Source organism: Scyliorhinus canicula, chromosome 11, assembly GCF_902713615.1.
Source record: "Scyliorhinus canicula chromosome 11, sScyCan1.1, whole genome shotgun sequence".
In the NCBI taxonomy this organism is placed as follows: domain Eukaryota; kingdom Metazoa; phylum Chordata; class Chondrichthyes; order Carcharhiniformes; family Scyliorhinidae; genus Scyliorhinus; species Scyliorhinus canicula.
The window spans coordinates 97,642,020-97,667,660 of record NC_052156.1 but is presented as its reverse complement, the minus strand read 5'-3'; the positions used below and the strand labels follow the sequence as shown (position 1 = coordinate 97,667,660).

The 25,641-nt window shown below is 48.4% G+C and overlaps 1 protein-coding gene across 1 annotated transcript in view; it reads left to right on the top strand.

Annotated features, from left to right (window-relative positions):
- Positions 1 to 25,641, top strand: part of LOC119973215 (mitochondrial 10-formyltetrahydrofolate dehydrogenase-like) — a 265,097-nt gene that overhangs the window by 216,581 nt on the left and 22,875 nt on the right. Inside the window, 2 exon segments of the mRNA XM_038810876.1 lie at positions 11,913 to 11,947; positions 11,949 to 12,007. Coding sequence (XP_038666804.1) covers positions 11,913 to 11,947; positions 11,949 to 12,007 — 94 coding nt within the window.

Sequence of the window (25,641 nt, the reverse complement as noted above, 5' to 3'; positions counted from 1 at the left end):
GTGTTATCATTTGGAAAATGTCAAAATAGATAAGTCCCCTGGCCCAGATGGGATTTATCCTAGGATTCTCTCGGAAGCCAGGGAGGAGATTGCAGAGCCTTTGTCCCTTGATCTTTATGTCATCTTTGTCGACAGGAATAGTGCCGGAAGACTGGAGGATAGCAAATGTTGTCCCCTTGTTCTAAGAACGGGGATAAAGACAACCCTGGTAATTATAGACCGTGAGCCTCACTTCGGTTGTGGGTAAAATGTTGGAAAAGGTTATAAGAGATAGGGTTTATAATCATCTTGAAAAGAACAAGGTGATTAGCGATAGTTCAACACGGTTTGTGAGGTAGGTCCTGCCTCACAAACTTTATTCAGTTTTTTGAGAAGGTGACCAAACAGGTGGATGAGGTCACAGCGGTTGATGTGGTGTATATGGATTTCAGCAAGGCGTTTGATAAGGTTCCCCACGGAAGGCTATTGCAGGAAAATACGGAAGTATGGGATTGAAGGTGATTTAGCGGTTTGGATCAGTAATTGGCTAGCTGAAAGAAGGACAGAGGGTGGTGTGTTGATGGCAAATGTTCATCCTGGAGTTCAGTTACTAGTGGTGTACCGCAAGGATCTGTTTTGGGGCCACTGCTGTTTGTCATTTTATAAATGACCTGGAAGAGGGTGTAGAAGGGTGGGTTAGTAAATTTGCAGATGACACGAAGGTCGGTGGAGTTGTTGGATAGTGCTGAAGGATGTTATAGGATACAGAGGGACATAGATAAGCTGCAGAGCTGGGCTGAGAAGTGGCAGATGGAGTTTAATGCGGCAAAGGTGTGAGGTGGTTCACTTTGGAAGGAGTAACAGGAATGCAGAGTACTGGGCTAATGGCAAGATTCTTGGTAGTGTAGATGGAAGAGAGATTTCGGCATCCAGGTACATAAATCCCTGAAAGTTGCCACCCAGGTTAATAGGGCTGTTAAGAAGGCATATGGTGTGCTAGCCTTTATCAGTAGGGGGATTGAGTTTCGGAGCCACGAGGTCATGCTGCAGCTGTACAAAACTCTGGTGCGGCCGCTCCTGGAGTACTGCGTGCAGTTCTGGTCACCACATTATAGGAAGGATGTGGAAGCTTTGGAAAGGGTTCAGAGGAGATTTACTGGGATGTTGCCTGGTATGGAGGGAAGGCCTTACGAGGAAAGGCTCAGGGACTTGAGGTTGTTTTCGTTAGAGAGCAGAAGGCTGAGAGGTGACTTAATAGAGACATATAAGATAGTCAGAGGGTTAGATAGGGTGGACAGTGAGAGTCTTTTTCCTCGGATGGTGATGACCAACACGGAGGGGACATAGCTTTAAATTGAGGGGTGGTAGATATAGGACTGATTGTCAGAGGCAGTTTCTTTACTCAGAGTAGTAGGGGTGTGGAACGCCCTGCCTGCAACAGTAGTAGACTCGCCAACTTTAAGGGCATTTAAGTGGTCACTGGATAGACTATGGATGAAAATGGAATAGTGTAGGTCAGATAGGGCTTCAGATGGTTTCACAGGTCGGCGCAACATCGAGGGCCGAAGGGCCCGTACTGCGCTGTAATGTTCTATGTTCTATGTTCTATGTTCTAATGCCCTACTCAACCCCCAAAAAACAAATAAAGAACCCCCCTTGGAACACAACAACCACAATCCCCGACCCTTAGTCCGAGTCCAGTTTTTCATCCTGAACAAAGGCCTAGCCTTCCTCCGGGACTCAAAATAACGGTGTCGGTCCTTGGTAGGTGACCCATAGACACGCCGGCTGTAGCATGCCGAAACTTCACCCCTCCTGTGCAGCACTGCTTTCGCCCGATTGTAACCGGTCCTCTTCTCGCCACCTCCGCGCTCCAACCTGGTAGATCCGGTCCTCCGCGTTCTCCCACTTGCTGCTCCACTCCTTCTGGGCCCACCTTAATACACACTCTCGATCAGCAAACCGGTGGAACGCACCAGCACGCCCGTGGCGGCTCGCTGGGCTTGGGCTTCCTCGCCAGCACTCGGTGGGCCCCCTCCAACTCCAAGGGCCCCTGGAAGGCCCCCGCTCCCATCAACGAATTCAACTGGTGACAACATAGGCCCCCATGTCCAATCGCTCCAGCCCCTCTGGGAGCCGAGGATCTACAGGTTCTTCCGCCTCGACCGGTTCTCCATCTCCTCGAACCTCGCCTGCCTTTTCTTGTGGAGCGCCTCCACCTTCACCGCCAGGCCTAAGATCTCATCCTCGTTCTCCGTGACCTTTTGCCGGACCTCCCGGATCGCCGCCCCTTGGGCCATCTGGGTCTCCAGCAGCTATCGAGTGAGGCCTTCATTGTTGGTGGTAACTTTGTAGTACGCTCTTGAGCTTGGCTTGATTGAAGTCCCCAGCTACAATGAACAAGGCCTCGGGATGTTCGTTTCAAGGCTATTTGTGGTGGTGAATATTTTGTCCAGTGCGATTTTCATATTCGCATGGGGTGGGATGGAAACTGCCGTCAGGATAACGGAGCTGAACTACCGTGGAAGGTAAAAGGGGCGTCATTTTAGCGTCAGGTATTCCAGGTCCGGGAGCAGAAACTCGCCAGTGTTGCTACATCTAGGCACCAGGAGGTGTTGATTAGGAGGCAGACCCCACCTCCCCTTGTCTTGCCTAAGGCCGCCGTACGGTCTATTCGGTGGATTGAGAAGCCCTCTGGTTGTCGGGCACAGTCCGGTGAAGCAGGAGTGAGCCATGTCTCCATGAAGCAGAGCACACAGCAGTCTCTTAGTTCTCTTTGAAAAGTGAGTCTGGCTTTAAGTTCGTCAAGCTTGTTTTCTAGAGATTGGACATTAGCTAGGAGTAAGCTAGGCAGAGGGGCTTTGGAGCCGCGTTGTTTCATTCTCGCCTGCACGTTTTCCACGTTTCCTGGAGTTTCTTTTCGAGCCTGGGAGACGGTGAAAGTATGCAGTGTTAAGGGAATAGTTGTGTCCAATGAGGTTATTCACTCTGGTCGGTGTGTGGATGGAGGATTTGTTGCCTTGCGGTTCCTGCATTGGTAGGTGGGTCTGCGCGGTCGAACGTTCCGGGGTGCTGTCGGGCTGCAGTTTGTCTTCACAGGTCAGTGGATGTCCAGACCATGCTCCGGCGTGGATGGGGTGAACACCGGTAAGTGGATGATGTCTCTGGGATCGCGTTTGCGGATGAGGCGATGGCCGGGTCCGTGTGTTGGGGTCTGCAGCGTCCTTTCCAGATCATAGTCTTCCTTCAGAGGACGGAGGATTACTAGACCTGCAAGTAAATTTAAAAGAGCTGTATTAGTGATTGTTAGGCTGTGGGAGTTGAGTTTTAGGAGTGTGAGGCGACTGCAGAGGGGGGGAGTGGAAGGAGTGCTTGGGGTCTGCGGGAGGTCTCAGCTCTCCGGGTCAGAGGGGTTGGGAGCTTTGGGGGGGGGGGGGGGTGTTGCCTGCAGCTGCTGCGATGCTGGTCTGGTCGTTGAGAGCAGCAGAGTGGAAGTCCCGGCTTCTGTGGTGTTTTCCAGGTCTCTGGGAGCCTATAGAGTGAAGGCCCTGGCTTCTAGGGCTCAGGCAGCGCAGAACAAGGCCTGTCGATCATTCTGTCTGCACAAGGTCTCCGAATTCCCCCAGTGCCATTCTCCTGTCTTCTCCCCACAACCTTGCATATTGTTTATTTTCAAATAATCTAATTCCCTCTTGACTGCTTCAATTGAACCTGCCTCACCATTTCCAGGCAGTGCAGTCCACACCAGAACCATTCCATGTGATAAGGTTTTTCTATGTGGTTTTTGCTTCTTTTACCAATTACCTTAAATCTGTCCCTGTAGTTCTCAATCCTTTCATGAATGGAATCAGTTTTCCTAATTACTGTGGGCAGCACGGTAGCATAGTGGTTAGCACAGTTGTTGCACACCTCCGGGGTCCCAGGTTCGATCCTGGCTGTGTCACTGTCTGTGTGGAGTCTGCACGTTCTCCCCGTGTCTGCGAGGGTTTCCTCCGGGTGCTCGGTTTCCTCCCACAGTCCAAAGATGTGCGGGTTAGGTGAATTGGCCATGATAAAATGTCCTTAGTGTCCAAAATGGTTAAGTGTGGGTTACTGGGTTACAGGGACATGGTAGATACATGGGCTTGAGTAGGGCGCCCTTTGTAAGGGCCAGTGCAGATTCGATGGGCCGAATGGCCTCCTTTTGCACTGTAAGTTCCATGATTCTCCCCCTATCTACTCTGTCCAGATCCCTCATGATTTGAATACCATTAAATCTTTCTCAGCCTTTCCTCTAATCTGTCTTCCGAACTGAAGTCTCCCATCCCTGGAACCATTCTCATAAACCTCTTCTGTACTTCCTCCAATCCTTCCTGGAGGGTCGGTGCAAACTCGATAGGCCGAATGGCCTCTGCACTGCACTATCCTCACAGTTTGCAATACCGCTCTTCAGAATTCAACAGCTCAGTCAGGAGTGGTTTTATCACAATATCTGAAGAAATCGTAGCTATTTGACCCTGACTCTGCCATTAAATAATATCATGACTGATCTGATTGTGGCCTTAATTGCACTTCCCTGCCTGCCCCCTATAACCCTCGACGCTTGTATGGATCAAAAATTCATTTAGCTCATCTTTGAATATAATCAATGAATCAGCCTCCACTGCCGTCTGGGAAGAGAATTCCAAAGACTAACTCCTCTCAATCTTCTAAACTTCAACCTTTCTTCATGAGACCCCCCCCCCCCCCCAATCACGTGGGCGGCACAGTGGTTAGCACTGCTGCTTCACAGCTCCAGGGATCCAGGTTCAATTTTGGCCTTATACATTCCCCGTGTTTGCGTCGGTTTCCTCCGGTGCTCCGGTTTCTTCCCACAGTCCAAAGATGTGCAGGTTAGGTGGATTAGCCATGCTAAATTGCCCCATGGTGTCCAAAAGGTTAAGTGGGGGTTCCTGGGATAGGGTGGAGGGTGGGCTTAACTGGGGTGCTCTTTCCAAGGGCAGGTGCAGACGCGATGGGCCGAATGGTTGCCTCCTGCACTGTAAATTCTATGATCACTGGAATTAGCCTATTGAACCTTCTCTCAACTGCTTCCAGTCCAAGACATTCCATCTTAAGGAAGGAGACTAAAACTGTAAACATACTTTAGATGTGGTCTTAACAATGCCCTTTATAGCTGTAGCAAGTCTCCCTACTTATATGCTCCATCCACTTTGCAATAAAGGCTAACACTCCATTTGTTCCTAATTATTTGCTCTACCTGCATATTACCTTTTTGTGATTGTTGTAACAGAATACCCAGATCCCTCTGTGCAACAGCATTCTGTAGTCTCTCTCTATTTAAATAATATTCTACTTTCCAATCTTTCTTCCAAAGTGGTATTCAAATGTATGGAACATTGGAACCGGTTCTGGGGGAGGTGGGACCAGTATAAACCAGACGGTCTGCACCTGGGCAGGACTGGATCCAATGTCCTGTTTGCTAGTGCTGTTGGGAGGGTTTAAACTAATGTGGCAGGGGAATGGGAACCGATGTAGGAAGTCGGAGGGAAGTAAAACGAGGCCAGAAACAAAAAGCTGTAAGGGGGAAAGTGTAAGGCAGAGAAGCCATAGTCAAAAATCAAAAAGGGCCACAGTACAGGGTACAGTGACTGAGGAGAGTGTGAAAAGGGAGGTGGCCAATGCAGGATTGAGGGTGTTGTATCTAAATGCATGCAGTATACGGAACAAGGTAAATGAGCTTGTTGCCACATTGAAATTGGCTGGTACGATGTTGTGGGCATCACAGAGACATGGCTGCAAGGGATCAGGCCTGGGAACTAAATATCCAAGGATATATGTGCTATTGAAAGGACAGGCAGATGGGCAAAGGGTTGCATTGTTAGTAAGGAATGAAGTTAAATCGATAGCAAGGAGCGATATAGGATCAGAAGGCATGGAATCTCTGTGGATAGAGCTGAGGAATCGCAAAGGTAAAAAGACCCTGATGGGAATTATGTACAGGCCCCAGCAGTAGTCAGGATGTGGTACAGAAAATACATTAGGAGATAGACAAGGCATATAAAAAAGGCATATTACAATAATCATGGGGGATTTCAATTTGCAGGTGGACTGGGAAAATCAGGTTGGTAGTGGATCCCAAGAAAAGGAATTTGTGGAATGTCTAAGAGATGGTTTTTCAAGCAGCTTGTGACAGAGCCTACTACGGAACAGGCAATTCTGGATTTGGTGATGTGTAATGTGGCAGACTTGATTAGGGAACTTAAGGTGAAGGAAACACTTAGGGAGCAGTGACCAAAATTTGAGAGGGAGAAGCTGCAACCAGATGTAACGGTACTACATTTAATAAGGGTAACAACAATGACATGAGGGAGGAGCTGGCCAGAATTGATTGGAAAAGGAACCGCAGGGAAGACAGTGGAACAGCAATGGCAGGGTCTTTGGGGGTTATTAGGGATGCACAACAAATTCATCCCAAGGAGGAGGAAACATGCTAAGGGGAGGACAAGGCATCCATGGCTGACGAGAGATGTGAAGGACAGCATAAAATCTAAAGAAAAAGCATACAAAATGGCGAGGATTAGTGGGAACCTGGAGGATGGGAAGCCTTTAAAAGCGAGGAGAGGACAACTAAAAAAGCAATAAGGGGAGAAGATGAAGTATGAGTGCAAGCTAGCTAGTAATTTAAAGGAAGATAGCAAGAGTTGTTTTCAATATATAAAGGTAATGAAAGGCAAAAATAGAACATAGAACATACAGTGTAGTAGGAGGCCATTGGCCCATCGAGTCTGCACCGACCCACTTAAGCTCTCATTTCCACTATCCCCGTAACTCAATAACCCCTCAGAACCTTTTTGGTCACTAAGGGCAATTTATCATGGCCAGTCTACCTAACCTGCATGTTTTGGACTGTGGGAGGAAACCGGAGCACCGGAGGAAACCCACGCAGCAACGGGGAGAATGTGCAGACTCCGCACAGACAGTGACCCAGCAGGGAATCGAACCTGGGACCCTGGCGCTGTGAAGCCACAGTGCTATCCACTTGTGCTACCGTGCTGCCTACAATAGACATTAGACCACTGGAAAATGTGGCTGGAGAAGTAATAATAGGAAACAAAGAAATGGGAGATGAACTGATAATAATTTTGCATCGGTCTTCATGGTGGAAGACACCAGTGGGATGCCAGAGCTCCAGGAGAACCAGGGGGCAGAGGTGAGTGCAGTGACCATTACTAAGGAGAAGGTTCTGGGGAAACTGAAACGTCTGAAGGTGGATAAGTCACCTGGACCGGATGGACTACACCCCAGGGTCCTAAAAGAGATAGCTGAGGAAATTGTGGAGGCATTGGTGATGATCTTCAGGAATCACTGGAGGGAGGAAGAATCCCAGAAGACTGGAAAGTGGCTAATGTAACCACTGTTTAAGAAGGGAGGGAGGCGGAAGACGGGAAATTGTAGCCTGACTTCGGTCATTGGTAAGATTTTAGACTTTGTTATTAAAGATGAAATCACAAAGTACTTGGATGTGCATGATAAAATAGGACTGAGTCAGCACAGCTTCGTCAGAGGGAGGTCATGCCTGACAAATCTGTTAGAGTTCTTTCAGGAGATAACAAGGAAGTTAGACAAAGGAGAACCAGAGGACGTGATTATTAGATTTCCAGAAGGCCTTTGACAAGATGCCGCATAGGAGACTGTTAAATAAGTTAAAAGCCCATGGTGTTGGAGCAAGATCCTGGCATGGATAGAGGATTGGCTGACTGGCAGAAGGCAGAGAGTGGGGATAAAGCGGTCTTTTTCAGGATGGCAGCCGGTGAATAGTGGTGTGCCTCAGGGGTCTGGGCTGGGACCACAACTTATCACAATATACATAAATGACCTGGAAGAAGGAACTGAAGGCACTGTTGCTAAGTTTGCAGATGATACAAAGATCTGTCGAGGGACAGGTAGTATTGAGGAAGCAAGAAGGATTTGGACAAGCTAGGAGAGTGGGCAATGAAGTGGCAAATGAAATACAATGTGGAAAAGTGTGAGATTATGCACTTTGGAAGGAGGAATTTGGGCAAAGACTATTTGCTGAATGGGGAAATGCTTGGGAAATCAGAAGGACAAAGGGACTTGGGAGTCCTTGTTCATGATTCTCTTTTTTTTAATAAACAATTTATTGAGGTATTTTTGGCATTGTAAACAGTTACAGTGTACAGTAATGTGCAAGTTACAACACAAAGCAGAAACAGTGCAAAGGACCACTCCTCTCTCATAAACAGTACCCGCCTATTTATCCCTCCTTTTCTGCTTTAATCTCCCCCCCCACCCCCCCCCCCCCCCCCCCCCCACCGCTGACATTTAATTCCCCGCGAAGAAGTCGATGAATGGTTGCCACCTTCGGGCGAACCCTAATACAGATCCTCTTAAGGCGAACTTAATTTTTTCCAGCCCTGAAAAGCTCGGCATGTCCGAGAGCTATGCTTTGGGGGCTTGAATCCCTCCATGCCAGCAGTATACGTGCCTGGCTACCAGGAAGCAAAGGCCAAGACGTCGGCCTCCCCCTCTCCTGGTCCCCTGAGTCTTCCGAGACCCCAAAAATTGCACCATTGGACTCACACTCAATAGTTTTTAGTACCTGGGACATGATGTCCGCAAATCCCTCCCAGTATCTCCTAAGTTTTGGGCATGCCCAGAACATGTGGCGTGATTCGCTGGCCTCCCACAAACCTAGCGCATTTATCCTCCACCCCAAAAAATTTACTCATCCGGGCCACCGTCATGTGGGCCCGGTGGACGACCTTGAACTGAATCAGGCTGAGCTAAGCACATGTTGCAGTTGAATTTACCCTACTCAGGGCTTCGCCCATATCCCCTCCATCTCCTCGCCGAATTCCTCCCCACTTGAGCTTCAGTTGCTCTGTCTGGGACTCCTCCCCTTTCATAAGTTCACGGTAAATATCCGAGGCTTTCCCTCTCCTACCTCTCCCCAAGACACTACTCTGCCTGGATCCCATTTGGCGGGAGGCGTGGGAAGGATTGGACCTGTCTACGTATGAAGTCACCCACTTGCAAGTACCGAAAGTCATTCCCTCTTACTGGTCAGAATTTATCCTCCAAAGGCCCTCTTGCTCGAGAAGCTCCCCCTCAAGAACTATCGCCCATCCTTCCCACCCCCACCCGCCACCACGCTCGGAATCCACCGTCCATACTCCCAGAGGTGAATCGGTGGTTGTCACATATTAGAGACCAGACCGATGCTCCCACCTCCCCTACATGCTCCTCCACTGGCCCAGATCCGCAGGGCTGCCACCACTACCGGGCTGGTGGAGTACCTGGACGGCGTGAGAGTAGGGGGGTTGTGGCCTGGGCTGACAAACTGCACGAAGCCGCCTCACTCCCCCAAATAGATCCTACCACCATTCAAATCCTTACCATGGCTATGTTGGCCGCCCAGTAGTAGTGCTGAGGTTCGGTAGCGCTAGCCCCCTCGCTACGATTCCTCTCAAGCATCGCTTTCTTCACCCACGGGGACTTCCCGCCCAGAATAATCTTGTTGACCCTTTTGAAAAGGACCGCGGGATGAAAATCGGGAGGCACTGAAAAATAAACAGAAATCTGGGAGGATGTCATCTTTACTGTCTGCACTCTCCCGCAAGTGATAGCGGGAGTGCATCCATCTCCTCAACTCGCTCTTCATTTGTTCCACCACTCTAGTCAATTTAGCTCATGCAGTCTGCCCCAGTCTCAGCCACCTGTATCCTAAGTATCGGAAACTTTCTCCAACCATCCTAAATGGTCTAACCCTTCAACCAGTTCTCCTGGCCCCTCCTGCACTACAAAAATCTCACTCTTAGCCTGTTCGGTTTGTACCCTGAAAACATGCCAAATTCTCTCCATATACTGTCCATCCCAGCCAGCGGGTCTGATATGTACAGGAGCAGGTCGTCCGCGTACGGCGATACCCTGTGTTCACCCCTCCCTTAATCATTCCCTTCCACCCTCTCTCAGCTCTCAGGGCAATCGCCAACGGCTCTATGGCCAGTCCAAACAGCGAGGGGATAGTGGGCATCCCTGTCTGGTCCCACGGTGTAGTCTAAAGCACTCTGATGTTGTCCTATCATCTTCACGCTAGTTTTGGGGCCTGGTACAATTGTCTAACCTAGTCAACAAAGCCCTTCCCGAACCCAAAACCGTCCGTACCTCCCACAAATAGTCCCACTTCACCCGGTCAAAGGCCTTCTCGGGGTTCACGATTCTCTTAAGGTTAACGTGCAGGTTCAGTCAGCAGTTAAGTGGGCAATGCAATGTTAGCATTCATGTCAAGAGGGCTAGAATACAAAATCAGGGATGTACTTCTGAGGCTGTATAAGGCTCTGGCCATTTGGAGTATTGTGAGCAGTTTGGGCCCTGTACCTCAGGAAGGATGTGCTGGCCTTGGAAAGGGTCCGAGGAGGTTCAAAGAATGATCCCTGGAATGAAGAACTTGTATGAGGAACGGTTGAGGACTCTGGTCTGTACTCGTTGGAGTTTTGAAAGATGAGGGGGATCTTATTGAAACTTGCAGGATATTGCGAGCCTGGATAGAGTGGACGTGGAGAGGATGTTTCCACTGTGGAAAAACCAGAACCAGAGGACACCATCTCAGACAAGGGGACGATCCTTTAAAACAGAGATGAGGAGGAATTTCTTCAGTCGAGGGTGGTGAATCTGTGGAACTCTTTACCGCAGAATGGGCAACACGTAGCATGTGGAGCACAATTGCTTCACAGCTCCAGGGTCCCAGGTTCGATTCCGGTTTGGGTCACTGTCTATGCGGAGTCTGCACGTCCTTCCCGTGTGTGCGTGGGTTTCCTCGAGTGGCCTAATTCTGCTCCTATGTCTTATGGTCTTAATGATGTGGAGACGCCACATGTCTTATGGACAATGTCATTATACTCCACCTGCCAATTTTGGCCCACCCACTTAACCTATCTCTATCCCTTTGCGGAATATTGTGTCCTCCTCACAACTTGCTTTCTTATGTATCTCTATATTATTGTCAGAAAATTAGCAACAATGTAATAGGTCCCTCACTTGTAAAAAATTGAGGCCGCAGCACTGATCCCTGTGGCACTACACTAATTACAGCTTGTCACCGGAAATTGATGCACTTACCCTGACTCTCTGTTTCCTGTTAGTTAACTACTCCGCTATCCATGCTAATATCCCAACCCCATGAGCTCATATTGTGCAGTAAACTTTTATGTTGCAGCATTATGAATGCCTTTTGGAATCCAAATGCACATATACTGGTTCTCCTGATTCACCCTGTTAATTACATTCCCAAGAACGCTAATAAATTGTCAAACAATTTTCCTTCACAGAGCCATGCTCAGGCTGTCTGATTTTATTTTTTATGATTTTTAATTGTCTTACAATAGATTCTAACATGTCCCAATGCCACCTAGACTCGGTGGCCTGTAGTTTCCTGCTTTCTGTCTTCCTTTCCTTGAATAGGTAATACATTGTAATTTTCCATCTGCTAGGATCTTTGCAGAATCTAGGGAATTTTAGAAGATTAAGAAGCATGCATCCATCTCTGCATCCATTCCTGTCCCTCAGAGTACCTTCCAACAACTTACCCACTACAAAATTAAGCTCACCAGTCTATACTTTCCAGGCTTATCCCTACAGGCCTTTTTAAAAAGGCCACAACATTTGCTACCCTCCAATCTCCGTGGCTGTCGATGATTCAAATATCTCAGCTAGGGGGCCGTCAATTTCCTCCTAGCCTCCCACTATGTCCCGGGACCATGTTCAGTAACGTAACCACTGTGCTACCATGCTCACCATCCTATTGTTCAAACTGCGACAGATCAAATTGCAACTACCGAACTGTGGTATTAATGAGGATGTTTTATAGCTGTCAAGCTACATTTACAGTCTGAGTACCACAATTGTTTTCTAACTTTTCAAATTTGACCCAGGTGGCGATGTCGGACAGCGGCTGTCTGACCACCCAGGACATTCGCAAACTGGGGTTCACAGGATCCACCCCAATTGGAAAACAGATCATGAAAAGGTGTGTTCAAAACTGTCCTTTGGGATACTTCCAGGGTCAATGTCAAACTTTTCACACATTTCATGCATAAAATGTATAAGAACCAAAGGAAACGATTGTGAATTGTATCGGGTTTAGAATGCAGAGTGACTCTGTACTGGTTATTTGTTTGGCAATCTATACCAGGGGCGGAATTCTCAGACCCCCGCAGGATCGTGGAGCGCCGGGGCCGGCGTAAATCCCGCCCCGCTGTGGCCGGAATTCTCCGCACCCGGGAATCGGCGCGAGCGGGCCCCCGGGGTCCTAAGGGGGGACGTGGGGCGATCGGACCCCGGGGGGTGCCCCCACGGTGGCCTGGCCCGCGATCGGGGCCCACCGATCTCCGGGCAGGCAGTGCCGTGGGGGCACTCTTTTCTTCCGCCATCGCCACGGCCTCCACCATGGCGGAGGCGGAGAGACCCCCCTACCGCGCATGCGCGGTGGTGATGTCAGCGGCCGCTGACACACCGGCGCTGCGCGACTGACGAAGGCCTTTCGGCCAGCCCTGATGCTGGCCGGAGGGCGTCAAAGGCCGTTGGCGCCGGTTTTGCGCCTGTCAGCGTGGCGCCAACCACTCCGGCGCGGGCCTATCCCCTAACCCCTAAAGGTGGGAGAATTCCGCACCTTTGGGGAGGCCGACGCCGGAGTGATTGGCGCCACTCCGCTACGCCGGGCCCCCCCGCGGGTAGGGGAGAATCCTGGGCCAGGTATCTGAGCTTCTTTCCCCAAACAAATTTCTAGTCACTCATGCAGAGTTTGTGTTTGGATGCTTCTAATTAGAGATGTTACACTGAGGCAACCTTCACTCAGCAAGCATGGCACGCAACCTAAATGCTCCTTTGGAAGCTGCACACAATTGCATGTACACAGCCATGCAAAAAATGAAAGGAGCCATGCACTTTAATTTACACAGTAAGAAGTCTTCAACACCAGGTTAAAGTCCAACAGGTTGTTTTTCAAACACGAGCTTTCGGAGCACGGCTCCTTCTTCAGGTGAATGGAGCCGTGAAGAAGGAGCCGTGAGAAGGAGGGCCGTGCTCCGAAAGCTCGTGTTTGAAACAAACCTGTTGGACTTTAACCTGGTGTTGTAAGACTTCTTACTGTGCTCACCCCAGTCAACGCCGGTCACCCACATCATGGCTTTAATTTACACACCACACCGGGCACATTGCTGGCCTGCAGGATGCTTATTAATCCACACGGGCACACATTGTCCTGCAAGGGTGCATTATTGTCTAGCAGACCCACATGAAGGGGCTGTTATTGACTTGCACAGAGCTGCACAGATGCGCTGTCAGCCTGCATGAGTCTGTTAGACCCGCTGTTGGCTATTTGTGCGCCCAAGTCATCCAGCACGGACTTGCACAAGTGCACTCTTGTCATGTACTGATGTGCTGCTGGACTGCACAAATACAATGAAATGAAAAGATCCCAAAGCTTATAAATAAAACAATGTATTGGAAGTACAAAGGACACTAGGTACAAGATCTGCCTCTGAAGCCTCATGTCTATTTTTTCCGCTCTGACACCCTTGCTTCGTAAGAAATTGGAGCATGAGTCAAACCTGCTCTGCCATTCAGTAAGATGGGATGATCTACTTTAACTACACCTTCCCGTTCTATCCTGGCAGTTCGTAATTCCCTTCATATTCAAAATAATTAATCTCTTTCTTGAATATAATCTACCATTGAGCACTCACTGCCCTCTGAGAAGGGCAGCACGGTAGCATAGTGGTTAGCACAGTGCTTCACAGCTCCAGGGTCCCAGGTTTGATTCCCCGGATTGGGTCACTGTCTGTGTGGAGTCTGCACGTTCTCCCCGAGTCTGCGTGGGTTTCCTCCAGGTGCTCCGCTTTCCTCCCACAGTCCAAGGATGTGCAGGTGAGGTGGATTGGCCATGATAAATTGTCCTCAGTGTCCAAAAATAAAATTGAGGTGGGTATTGAGATGGAAACCTAAATTGTAGTCCCAGTGTACAGGATGTTGAGAGTAGTGAGTCAGGGATAGGGTTAAAAGTTCGCAAGAGGCACCGGCAAGCAAGACGCTGGTTTGAAGTGTGTCTACTTCAACGCCAGGAGCATCCGGAATAAGGTGGGTGAGCTTGCAGCATGGGTTGGTACCTGGGATCTCGATGTTGTGCCGATTTCGGAGACATGGGTATAGCAGGGACAGGAATGGTTGTTGCAGGTTCCAGGATTTAGATGTTTCTGTAAACAGAGAGGATGGTAAAAGAGGGTGGGGGTGTGGCATTGTTAATCAAGGAAAGTATTGGCGGCGGTAGAAAAGGACGTTTGAGGACTCGTCTACTGAGGTAGTATGGGCCGAGGTGAGGAACAGAGAGGAGAGGTCACCCTGTTTGGAGTTGTCTATAGACCTCCGATATGTCCAGAGATGTAAGGAGAAGGATTGCAAAGATGATTCTCGACAGGAGCGAAAGTAACAGGGTAGTTGTTATGGGGGACTTAACTTTCCAAATATTGACTGGAATACTATAGTTCGAGTACTATAGATGGGTCAGTTTTTGTGCAGTGTGTGCAGGAGGGTTTTCTGACACAGTGTGTAGAGCGGCCAACAAGGGGCGAGGCCACATTGGATTTGGTACGGGTAATGAACCCGGCCAGGTGTTAGATTTAGAGTAGGTGAGCACTTTGGTGATAGTGATCACAATTCGGTTATGTTACTTTAGCAATGAGCAGGGTAGTATATACCGCAAGGCAAGAATTATAGCTGGGGGAAAGCTAATTATGATGCTATTCGGCAAGATTTAGGATGTATAGGATGGGGAAGGAAACTGCAGGGGATGGGTACAATCGAAATGTGGCGCTTTTTCAAGGGACAGCTACTGCGTGTCCTTGATAAGTATGTACCTGTCAGGCAGGGAGGAAGTTGTCGAGCAAGGTTACTAAGGAAGTGAAGCACTTGTCAAGAGGAAGAAGGAAGGCTTAGTTAGGATGAGACATGAAGGCTCAGTTAGGGCAGCTTGAGAGTTACAAGTTAGCCGAGAAGGGACTAAAGGGAGAGTTAAGAAGAGCGAGGAGAGGACACGAAAAGTCAGTTGGCGGATAGGATCAAGGAAAACCCTATGGCTTTCTATAGGTATACAGGAACAAAAGAATGACTAGAGTAAGATTAGGGCCAATCAAGGATAGTAGTGGAAAGTTGTGTGGTGGAATCAGAGGAGATAGGGGAAAGCGTTAAATGGATATTTGTCGTCAGTGTTTACACTGGAGAAAGACAATGTTGTCGAGGAGAATACTCAGGTTCAGTCGACCAGGCTAGATGGAATTGAGGTTCAACAGGAGGGTGTAGCAATTTTGGAAAGTGTAAAAATAGATAAGTCCCCTGGGCCAATGGGATTTATCCTAGGATTCTCTGGGAAGCCAGGGAGGAGATTGCAGAGCCTTTGTCCTTGATCTTTATGTCGTCTTGTCGACAGGAATAGTGCCGGAAGACTGGAGGATAGCAAATGTTGTCCCCTGTTCAAGAAGGGGAGTAGAGACAACCCTGGTAATTATAGACCGTGAGCCTTACTTCGTTGTGGGTAAAATGTTGGAAACGTTATAAGGATTGGGTTTATAATCATCTTGAAAAGAACAAGTTGATTAGCGATAGTCAAACACGGTTTTGTGAAGGGTAGGTCATGCTCAGAAACCTTATTGAGTTTTTGAGAAGGTGACCAAAACAGGTGGATGAGGGTTAAAGCGGTTGATGTGGTGTATATGGATTTCAGTAAGGAGTTGATAAGGTTCCCCACGGTAGGCTATAGCAGAAAATACGGAAGTATGGGATTGAGGTGATTTAGCGGTTTGGATCAGTAATTGGCTAGCTGAAAGAAGACAGAGGGGGTGGTTGATGGCAAATGTTCATCCTGGAGTTCAGTTACGAGTGGTGTACCGCAAGGATCTGTTTTGGGGCCACTGCTGTTTGTCATTTTTATAATGACCTGAGAAGGAGGGTGTAGAAGGATGGTTTAGTAAATTTGCAGAGTGACACGAAGGTCGGTGGAGTTGTGGATAGTACTGAAGGATGTTCTAGGATACAGAGGGACATAGATAAGCTGCAGAGCTGGGCTGAGAGGTGGCAGATGGAGTTTAATGCGGAAAAGTGTGAGGTGGTTCACTTTGGAAGGAGTAACAGGAATGCAGAGTACTGTGCTAATGACAAGATTCTTGGTAGTGTAGATGAACAGAGAGATCTCAGCATCCAGTACATATATCCCTGAAAGTTGCCACCCAGGTTAATAGGGCTGTTAAGAAGGCATATGGTGTGCTAGCCTTTATCAGTAGGGGGATTGAGTTTCGGAGCCACAAGGTCATGCTGCAGCTGTACATAACTCTGGTGCGGCCGCTCCTGGAGTACTGCGTGCAGTTCTGGTCACCACATTATAGGAAGGATGTGGAAGCTTTGGAAAGGGTTCAGAGGAGATTTACTAGGATGTTGCCTGGTATGGAGGGAAGGTCTTATGAGGAAAGGCTCAGGGACTTGTGGTGTTTTCGTTAGAGAGGAGAAGGCTGAGAGGTGACTTAATGGAGACATATAAGATAGTCAGAGGGTTAGATAGGGTGGACAGAGAGTCTTTTTCCTCGGATGGTGATGACCAACACGAGAGGACATAGCTTTAAATTGGGGTGATAGATATAGGACAGATGTCAGAGGCAGTTTCTTTACTCAGAGAGTAGTAGGGGTGTGGAACGCCCTGCCTGCAACAGTAGTAGACTCGCCAACTTTAAGGGCATTTAAGTAGTCACTGGATAGACATATGGATGAAAATAGAATAGTGTAGATCAGATAGGCTTCAGATGGGCCGAATGGCCTCCTTCTGCACTGTAAATTATGTGATTCTATGAATTCCAAGATTCACAATAATTTGTGTGAAGAAATTTCTCCTCATAGATTTAAACGGCTAATCCATTATTCTGAAACAGTGAAAGATATCCATACCTAATTTTGAGTTGTTGTAAGCGCGAGCTGGTTTGTGCCCATTCAGTGACTTGACTGTTCCGAACAGCTGAAGGGTCATGCTGTTTTTTTATGATCTGTAGATATAGAGCCGCATGTCCCAAAGACCGTAGATATATCACAGCTTGCCCCTTTGGCTGTTCGCAGCAGGCAAGGTACCAAACATAATCAACCAAGTCTGTGTTTGAAAACAAAAAAAGTGTCAAACAGATGTAATTCTGCGATTGGACAGCATTTGGTTCACAATCCTCAATGTGCTAAGAACAACTGACAATTGAATATCAAAGAACAAAGAAAATTACAGCACAGGAACAGGCCCTTTGTCCCTCTAAGCCTGCACCGACCATGCATGTAGTCTGAACTAAAACCCACTACCCTTCCGGGGACCATATCCCTCTATTCCCATCCTTTCATGTATTTGTCAAGACGCCCCTTAAAAATCACTGTAGCTGTAATTTTCTTTGTTGGTTCTTTGTAACTGCTTCCACTACCTCCCCCGGCAGCGAGTTCCAGGCTCCCACCACTCTGTATGTAAAAAAAACTGCCTCGTACATCTCCTTTAAACCTTGTCCCTTGCACCTTAAGCCTATGCCCCTAATAATTGACCCCTCTACCTGGGAAAAAGCTTCTGACTATTCACTCTGTCCATGCCCCTCATAATCTTGTAGACTTCTATCAGGTCGCCCCTCAACCTCTGTCATTCCAGTGAGAACAAACCAAGTTTCTCCAACCTCTCCTCGTAGCCCTCCATACCAGACAACATCCTGGTAAACCTCATCTGTACCCTCTCAAAGCCTCCATATCCTTCTGGCAGTGTGGCGACCAGAATTAAATATATTCCAAGGGTGTAATTCTCGCTCACGGGAAAAATCGGGAGGGTCGTCGTGAACTCGGCCGAGTTTCAAGACGGCCTCGGAGGCCGCTCCTCGCCCCTATTCTCCCCTCCCAGCGGGGCTAGGAGTGGTGCTCCGTAACTCTCGGCCGCCGGGCGGCGCGCCGAGAATGACGGGCGGCGCCGCCTAAGTGACATCAGCCGCGCATGCGCAGGTTGGCCGGCTCCAACCCGGCATGTGCGGCTGACGTCACGACGGCTGAAAGCTCGAACCCCCACATGCGCGGTGGCCGTCTTTCCCCTCAGCCGCCCCGCAAGACATGGCGGCTTGATCTTGGGCGGCGGGAGGGGAAATAGTGCGTCCGATTGAGACGCCGACCCGACGATCGGTGGGCACCGATCCCCTCCTGTCCCCTCCCGAGCACAGTCGTGGTGTTCATTTCCCACCAGGCCCCCTACAAGCCCCAAAACGGGCATCTCACGGCGATTTCTCGACGGCAGCGACCAGGTGTGGTTGCCGCCGTCGTGAAATGGTCGCGAACGGCAGGCTGCTCGGGCGAGCGGCGATTCTTCCGAGCGTGGGGTGGGAGAATCGCGGGGGGGCGTCAGGGGGTCGTGAAATTAGTCGGGGGGCCCTCCCGCTATTCTCCCACCCGGGTGGGGAGCGGAGAATCGCGCCCCGTGCGGCCTAACTGAGGTTCTATAAAGTTGCAATATAACTTGCCAATTTTTAAACTCAATGCCCCGGCAGATGAAGGCAAGCATGCCGAATGCTTTCTTGACTACCGTTTCCACCTGCGTTGCCATTTTCAGTGACCTGTGTACCAGTACACCCAGATCCCTCTGTCTCTCAATACCCGTAAGGATTCTGCCATTCATCGTATATTTCCCATATGTATTAGACCTTCCTAAATGCATTACCTCACATTTGTCCGGATTAAACTCCATCTGCCATCTCTCCGCCCAAGTCTCCAATATCCTGCTGTATCCTCTGACGGTCCTCATCACTATCTGCAATTCCACCGACCGTTGTGTCATCTGCAAACTTACTAATCAAACAGTTATATTTTCCTCCAAATCATTTATATATATATAATATTATATATATATATAAAATCACAAACAGCGAGGGTCCCAGCACTGATCCATGAGGAACGCCACTAGTCACAGCCCTCCATTCTGAAAAGCACCCTTAGCACTGTTGCTTCACAGCGCCAGGGTCCCAGGTTCGATTCCCGGCTGGGTCACTATCTGTGCAGAGTCTGCACGTTCTCCTTGTGTGCTGTTTGGTAATTCGGACATTCTGAATTCTCCCTCTGTGTACCCGTACTGGCGCCGGAATGTGGCGACGAGGGGTTTTTCACAGTAACTTCATTGCAATGTAAGCCTACTTGTGACAATAAAGATTATATAATTACTGCTACCCTCTGTCTTCTGTGCCCAAGCCAGTTCTGTATCCAAATTGCTAGCTCACCTCCAATCCCATGTGACTTCACCTACTGTACCAGTCTGCCATGAGGGACCTTGTCAAAGGCCTTACTGAACTCCATGTAGACAACATCCTCTGTCCTACCGTCATCAATCATCTTCGTCACTTCCTCGAAAAACTCGATCAAGTTAGTGAGACACGACCTCCTCTTCACAAAACCATGTTCCCTTTCGTTAATACGTCTACTTTGGAGTAAATCCTTTGGGGTAAATCCTTTTTCAAAGCATCCTCTCCAATAATTTCCCTACCACTGACGTAAAACTCACCGGCCTTTAATTACCTGGATTATCCTTGCTACCCTTCTTAAACAAAGGAACAACATTGGCTATTTTCCAATCCTCTGGGACCTCCCCTGCAGCCAATGAGGATACAAAGATTTCTCTCAAGGCCTCAGCAATTTCCTCCTTGCCTCTCTCGGTATTCTGGGGTATATCCCATCAGTCCCTGGGGACCTGTCTACCTTAATGATTTTCAAGACTTCCAATACCTCCCCCTGTTTGATCTTAACATGACCCAAACTACCAACACACCCTTCACCAGACTTATCATCCACCAAGTCCTTCTCTTTGGTGAATACTGGTGCAAAGTACTCATTTAATCCTCGCCCATTTCCTCTGGCTCCACGCATAGATTCCTCCCCTGTCCTTGAGTGGGCCATCCCTCTTCCTGGCTACGCTCTTGCTCTTTATATATGTATAAAAAGCCTTGGGATTTTCTTTAATCTTGCTGGCCAATGACTTTTCGTGACCCCTTTTAGCCCTCCTGACTCCTTGCTTAAGTTTACTTCCCTTGTATTCCACATTGTTTTGGGTGTTCCCAGCCTCCTAGCCATGACAAATGCTTCCTTTTTCTTTTTGACTATGCTCACAATACCTCTCGATGTCCAAGGTTCCCGAAACTTGCCATACTTATCCTCATCCTTACAGGAACATGCCGGTCCTGAATTCCTACCAATTTACACTTGAAAGCCTCCCACATGGCAGATGTAAATTTGCCCTCAAACATCTGCCCCTAATCTACATTCTCCAGTTCCTGCCTAATACTGTTGTAATTAGCCTTCTCCCAATTTAGCACCTTCACCTGAGGACTACACTTATTTTATCCATCAATATCTTAAAGCTTACTCAATTGTGATCACTGTTCCCGAACTGCTCCTCGACTGAAACAACGGCCACCTGGCCGGGCTCATTTCCCAATACCAGTCGTTGGACTATCTACATACTGTTTCAAGAAGCTCTCCTGGATGTTCCTTACAAACTCTGCCCCCTCCACACCCCTTGCACTAAGTGCGTTCCAGTCAATAGAGGGGAAGTTAAAATCACCCACCGCAAAAACCCTGCTACTTTTACACCTTGCCAAAATCTGCCTACATATCTGTTCCTCTATCTCCCGCTGGCTGTTGGGAGGTCTATAGTAATTCCCCAACATTGTGACTACATCGTAGAATCATAATATTGCCTTGCTGTATGAGCCCTCTGAGGTTTCCTCCACTGTATAGCTATGATATTCTCCTTAACCAGTCGTGCCCCTCACCCACCCTTTTACATACCCCTCTATCCTGCCTGAAATATCTGTATCCTTGAACATTAACACTCCACCCAACATCGTTCCCATCTCCCCACATTCACACCTTCCAGACCCACCAAAATCAGTCTATTCAGGTTCCAACGACTGCAGCCCCTCCCCCGACCTCGCTCCCATTCACAAGCCAATTTGTGTTTGCCAGCAAGGTGGCACCTATCCCCTATCCCCAACACCAAATCCTCCCACACCCAAACTTTCCAAACTTCCCACCCATTAATCCCTCAGACCCAAAGAAACCCATCAAATCCCAGCCAATCATTACCAACCCCAAACCATCCCTTCCCAACCACAACATCTGGCATAAGTAAAAATAAGTAAAACAAAAACTAAGAAAAAGAAAAAAGGGAAGAAAGATACACAATAAAAAGGGAAAGATCGACACCATCACAGTCCAAGCTCATTTCCGACCCAGTCCTTTTATCTTTCACAAATGAGCTTTCACAGCAGCCTCCTCTGCTGTCTCAAAGTAGAAGTCCTTAGAGTTGTGAGTTACCTTGAGCTTGTCGGGGTAGAACACCCCAAACCTCACATTGCTCTTGTATAATCCTGCCTTTGCACCCCGCCTCGCCAGCTCCGCCGTAAGATTCTGGTATATCCAAATACCAATGCCTTCCCACCTCACCTCTTGATTCAGCTTTGATCATCTCAACATCTTTAACTGATAACTGTGGAAGCATACTATCACAGCCCTCGGCGGCTCATTCACCTTTGTCTTCGGCTGGAACGACCGGTGGGCCTTGTCAGAGGGGTCTTCCTCCTCCCCATTGTCATGGGCCAGGGTTTAGAAAACTCCAAAGTATATCATGGAGTTCACCTGACCCACGACTTTTAATAGATTGTGGTTATAGGGAGCACAAGGGCCTACTTTACAGGTGTGATGGAACAGAGATCTAAAGTACTTTAAAAACACAACCATGTTTACTTAGGAATCCAGTTAATACTTTATAAACCCACAGTAAACATCTTAACAACTATCAACACCAATAATCCCCACAGATACAATATTCTATTCGTAACCCTTCATAACTTTCCTAACAACATCCATAAGACCAAAAGACCCGTTTTACAGAAAAACAGCAGGTTTAAATTCTCTACAGAAACAGGTATTACTTTGAAATCCTCAAATGATCTGGAGACAGTCTTTAGATTGCAGAGAGTGATCAATTGCTGTGACTGCAGCTTCTTCAACTCTGAAAATGAAACTAAAACACAGACACAACCAGCTTTTTTTCTCAAAGCGAAAGTAAAAGCAGAGTCACAGCTCAGCTCCACCCACATACTGACATCACTGCAGCTATTTGATAAACACCCATTTCTTAAAGATACTCTCACATGACACCATAAACGTAGCAAACATCTCTGCAAAGTATTCTGTCGGCCTCTGGCTCTCCACGCACTCTGGCAGTCTCACAATCCTCAGATACTGCCTTCGTGACCTGTTCTCCAGATCCTCCACTTCGGCTCGAAGCTCTTTATGGCTCTCCACCACTGCAGCCCCTCACCCATTGAAGTGAACTGATTGCTCAGCTACAACAATGCCTCCTCCATCCCCTGCAACACTTTGCACCTGCACCTCCGTCAATGTCTTTATCAAAGCCGCCTTTATTGGGGCAAAGCTGCACCTACTCCTTGAGCGAGGCCATAATCTCTTTTCGATGCCTGTCAAAATGCTCGGAGAACAGCTGCTCAAACTCCCCCCGCCATCACCTTGGCCAGCGTATCCACCATAATAAGTGTGGCCCCACTGATGGGCTCGCACCCGCCATCTTTCCTTCTGCTGGACTCACAGCCGAACTCGCCGGTGGACTACTGCACACTCCCATCTTCCCCTGATGCTTACTATAGAACGATAGAATCAAATCATACAGTGCAGAAGGAGGCCATTCGGCCCATCAAGTCTGCATGCTCTGAAACAGCACCCTACCCAACCCTATCCCCGCAACCCCATGCAACCTTTAGACACTAAGGGGCAATTTAGTGCGGCCAGTCCACCGAACCTGCACATCGTTGGACTGTGGGAGGAAACACATGCAGACACGGGGAGGAAATGCAAATTCCACACAGTCACCCAAGGCCTGAATTTAACCCGGGTCCCTGGCGCTGTGAGGCTGCAGTGCTAACCATGGTGTACCGTGCTGCCCCTCTTCTGGAACTTCGACATCCTGTGATCTCTTCAGACTTTACAACACCTAATCATGCAAAATGTTCCCATGAAAACTGTGTGTAAAGACCCAAAAGCCAGAAACTCTTAGCAGGGGCATGGGAACCTGGATTGTAGTTTGGGGTACGGGAGATTGAGAGTATAGAGGTCAGGAGCACAGATTTGACTTCGCAGGAGGGTGCCAGTGTTCAGGTAGGTGGTTTGAAGTGTGTCTACTTCAATGCCAGGAGTATACGAAATAAGGTAGGGGAACTGGCAGCATGGGTTGGTACCTGGGACTTCGATGTTGTGGCCATTTCAGAGACATGGATAGAGCAGGGACAGGAATGGTTGTTGCAGGTTCCGGGGTTTAGGTGTTTTAGTAAGCTCAGAGAAGGGGGCAAAAGAGGGGGAGGTGTGGCGCTGCTAGTCAAGGACAGTATTACGGTGGCGGAAAGGATGCTAGATGGGGACTCTTCTTCCGAGGTAGTATGGGCTGAGGTTAGAAACAGGAAAGGAGAGGTCACCCTGTTGGGAGTTTCTATAGGCCACCTAATAGTTCTAGGGATGTAGAGGAAAGGATGGCGAAGATGATTCTGGAAAAGAGCGAAAGTAACAGGGTAGTTGTTATGGGAGACTTTAACTTTACAAATATTGACTGGAAAAGATATAGTTCGAGTACATTAGATGGGTCGTTCTTTGTACAATGTGTGTAGGAGGGTTTCCTGACACAATATGTTGACAGGCCAACAAGAGGCGAGGCCACATTGGATTTGGTTTTGGGTAATGAACCAGGCCAGGTGTTAGATCTGGAGGTAGGTGAGCACTTTGGAGACAGTGACCACAATTCGGTGACCTTTACGTTAGTGATGGAAAGGGATAAGTATACCCCGCAGGGCAAGCGTTATAGCTGGGGGAAGGGCAATTATGATGCCATTAGACATGACTTAGGATGTGTAGGTTGGAGAAGTAGGCTGCAAGGGTTGGGCACACTGGATATGTGGAGCTTGTTCAAGGAACAGCTATTGCGTGTTCTTGATAAGTACGTACCAGTCAGGCAGGGAGGAAGGGGTAGAGCGAGGGAACCGTGGTTTACCAAAGAAGTGGAATCTCTTGTTAAGAGGAAGAAGGAGGCCTATGTGAAGTTGGGGCGCTTGATAGTTACAAGGAAGCGAGGAAGGATCTAAAGAGAGAGCTAAGACGAGCAAGGAGGGGACATGAGAAGTCTTTGGCAGGTAGGATCAAGGAAAACCCAAAAGCTTTCTATAGGTATGTCAGGAATAAAAGAATGACTAGGGTAAGAGTAGGGCCAGTCAAGGACATAGAACATAGAACAGTACAGCACAGAACAGGCCCTTCGGCCCTCGATGTTGTGCCGAGCAATGATCACCCTGCTTAAACCCACGTAACCCGTATACCCGTAACCCAATAATCCCCCCATTAACCTTACACTACGGGCAATTTAGCATGGCCAATCCACCTAACCCGCACATCTTTGGACTGTGGGAGGAAACCGGAGCACCCGGAGGAATCCCACGCACACACGGGGAGGACGTGCAGACTCCACACAGACAGTGACCCAGCCGGGAATCGAACCTGGGACCCTGGAGCTGTGAAGCATTGATGCTAACCACCATGCTACCATGAGGCCCCTAAGACAGTGGTGGGAAGTTGTGTGTGGAGGCTGAGGAGATAAGCGAGATACTAAATGTATACTTTTCGTCAGTATTCACTCAGGAAAAAGATAATGTTGTGGAGGAGAATGCTGAGACCCAGGCTATTAGAATAGATGGCATTGAGGTGCGTAGGGAAGAAGTGTTGGCAATTCTAGACAAGGTGAAAATAGATAAGTCCCCGGGGCCTGATGGGATTTATCCTAGGATTCTCTGGGAAGCCAGGGACGAGATTGCTGAGCCTTTGGCTTTGATTTTTATGTCATCATTGGCTACAGGAATAGTGCCAGAGGACTAGAGGATAGCAAATGTGGTCCCTTTGTTCAAGAAGGGGAGTAGAGATAACCCCGGTAACTATAGGCCTCACGTCTTTGTGGGTAAAGTCTTGGAGAGGATTATAAGAGATACGATTTATAATCATCTAGATAGGAATAATATGATTAGGGATAGTCAGCATGGTTTTGTGAAGGGTAGGTCATGCCTCACAAACCTTATCGAGTTCTTTGAGAAGGTGACTGAACAGGTAGACGAGGGTAGAGCAGTTGATGTGGTGTATATGGATTTCAGTAAAGAACGTTCCCCACGGTGGCTATTGCAGAAAATACGGAGGCTGGGATTGAGGGTGATTTAGAGATGTGGATCAGAAATTGGCTAGTTGAAAGAAGACAGAGGGTGGTGGTTGATGGCAAATGTTCAGAATGGAGTTCAGTTACGAGTGGCGTACCACAAGGATCTGTTCTGGGGCCGTTGCTGTTTGTCATTTTATAAATGACCTAGAGGAGGGCACAGAAGGTTGGGTGAGTAAATTTGCAGACGACACTAAAGTCGGTAGAGTTATAGACAGTGTGGAAGGATGTTGCAGGTTACAGAGGGACATAGATAAGCTGCAGAGCTGGGCTGAGAGGTGGCAAATGGAGTTTAATGTAGAGAAGTGTTAGGT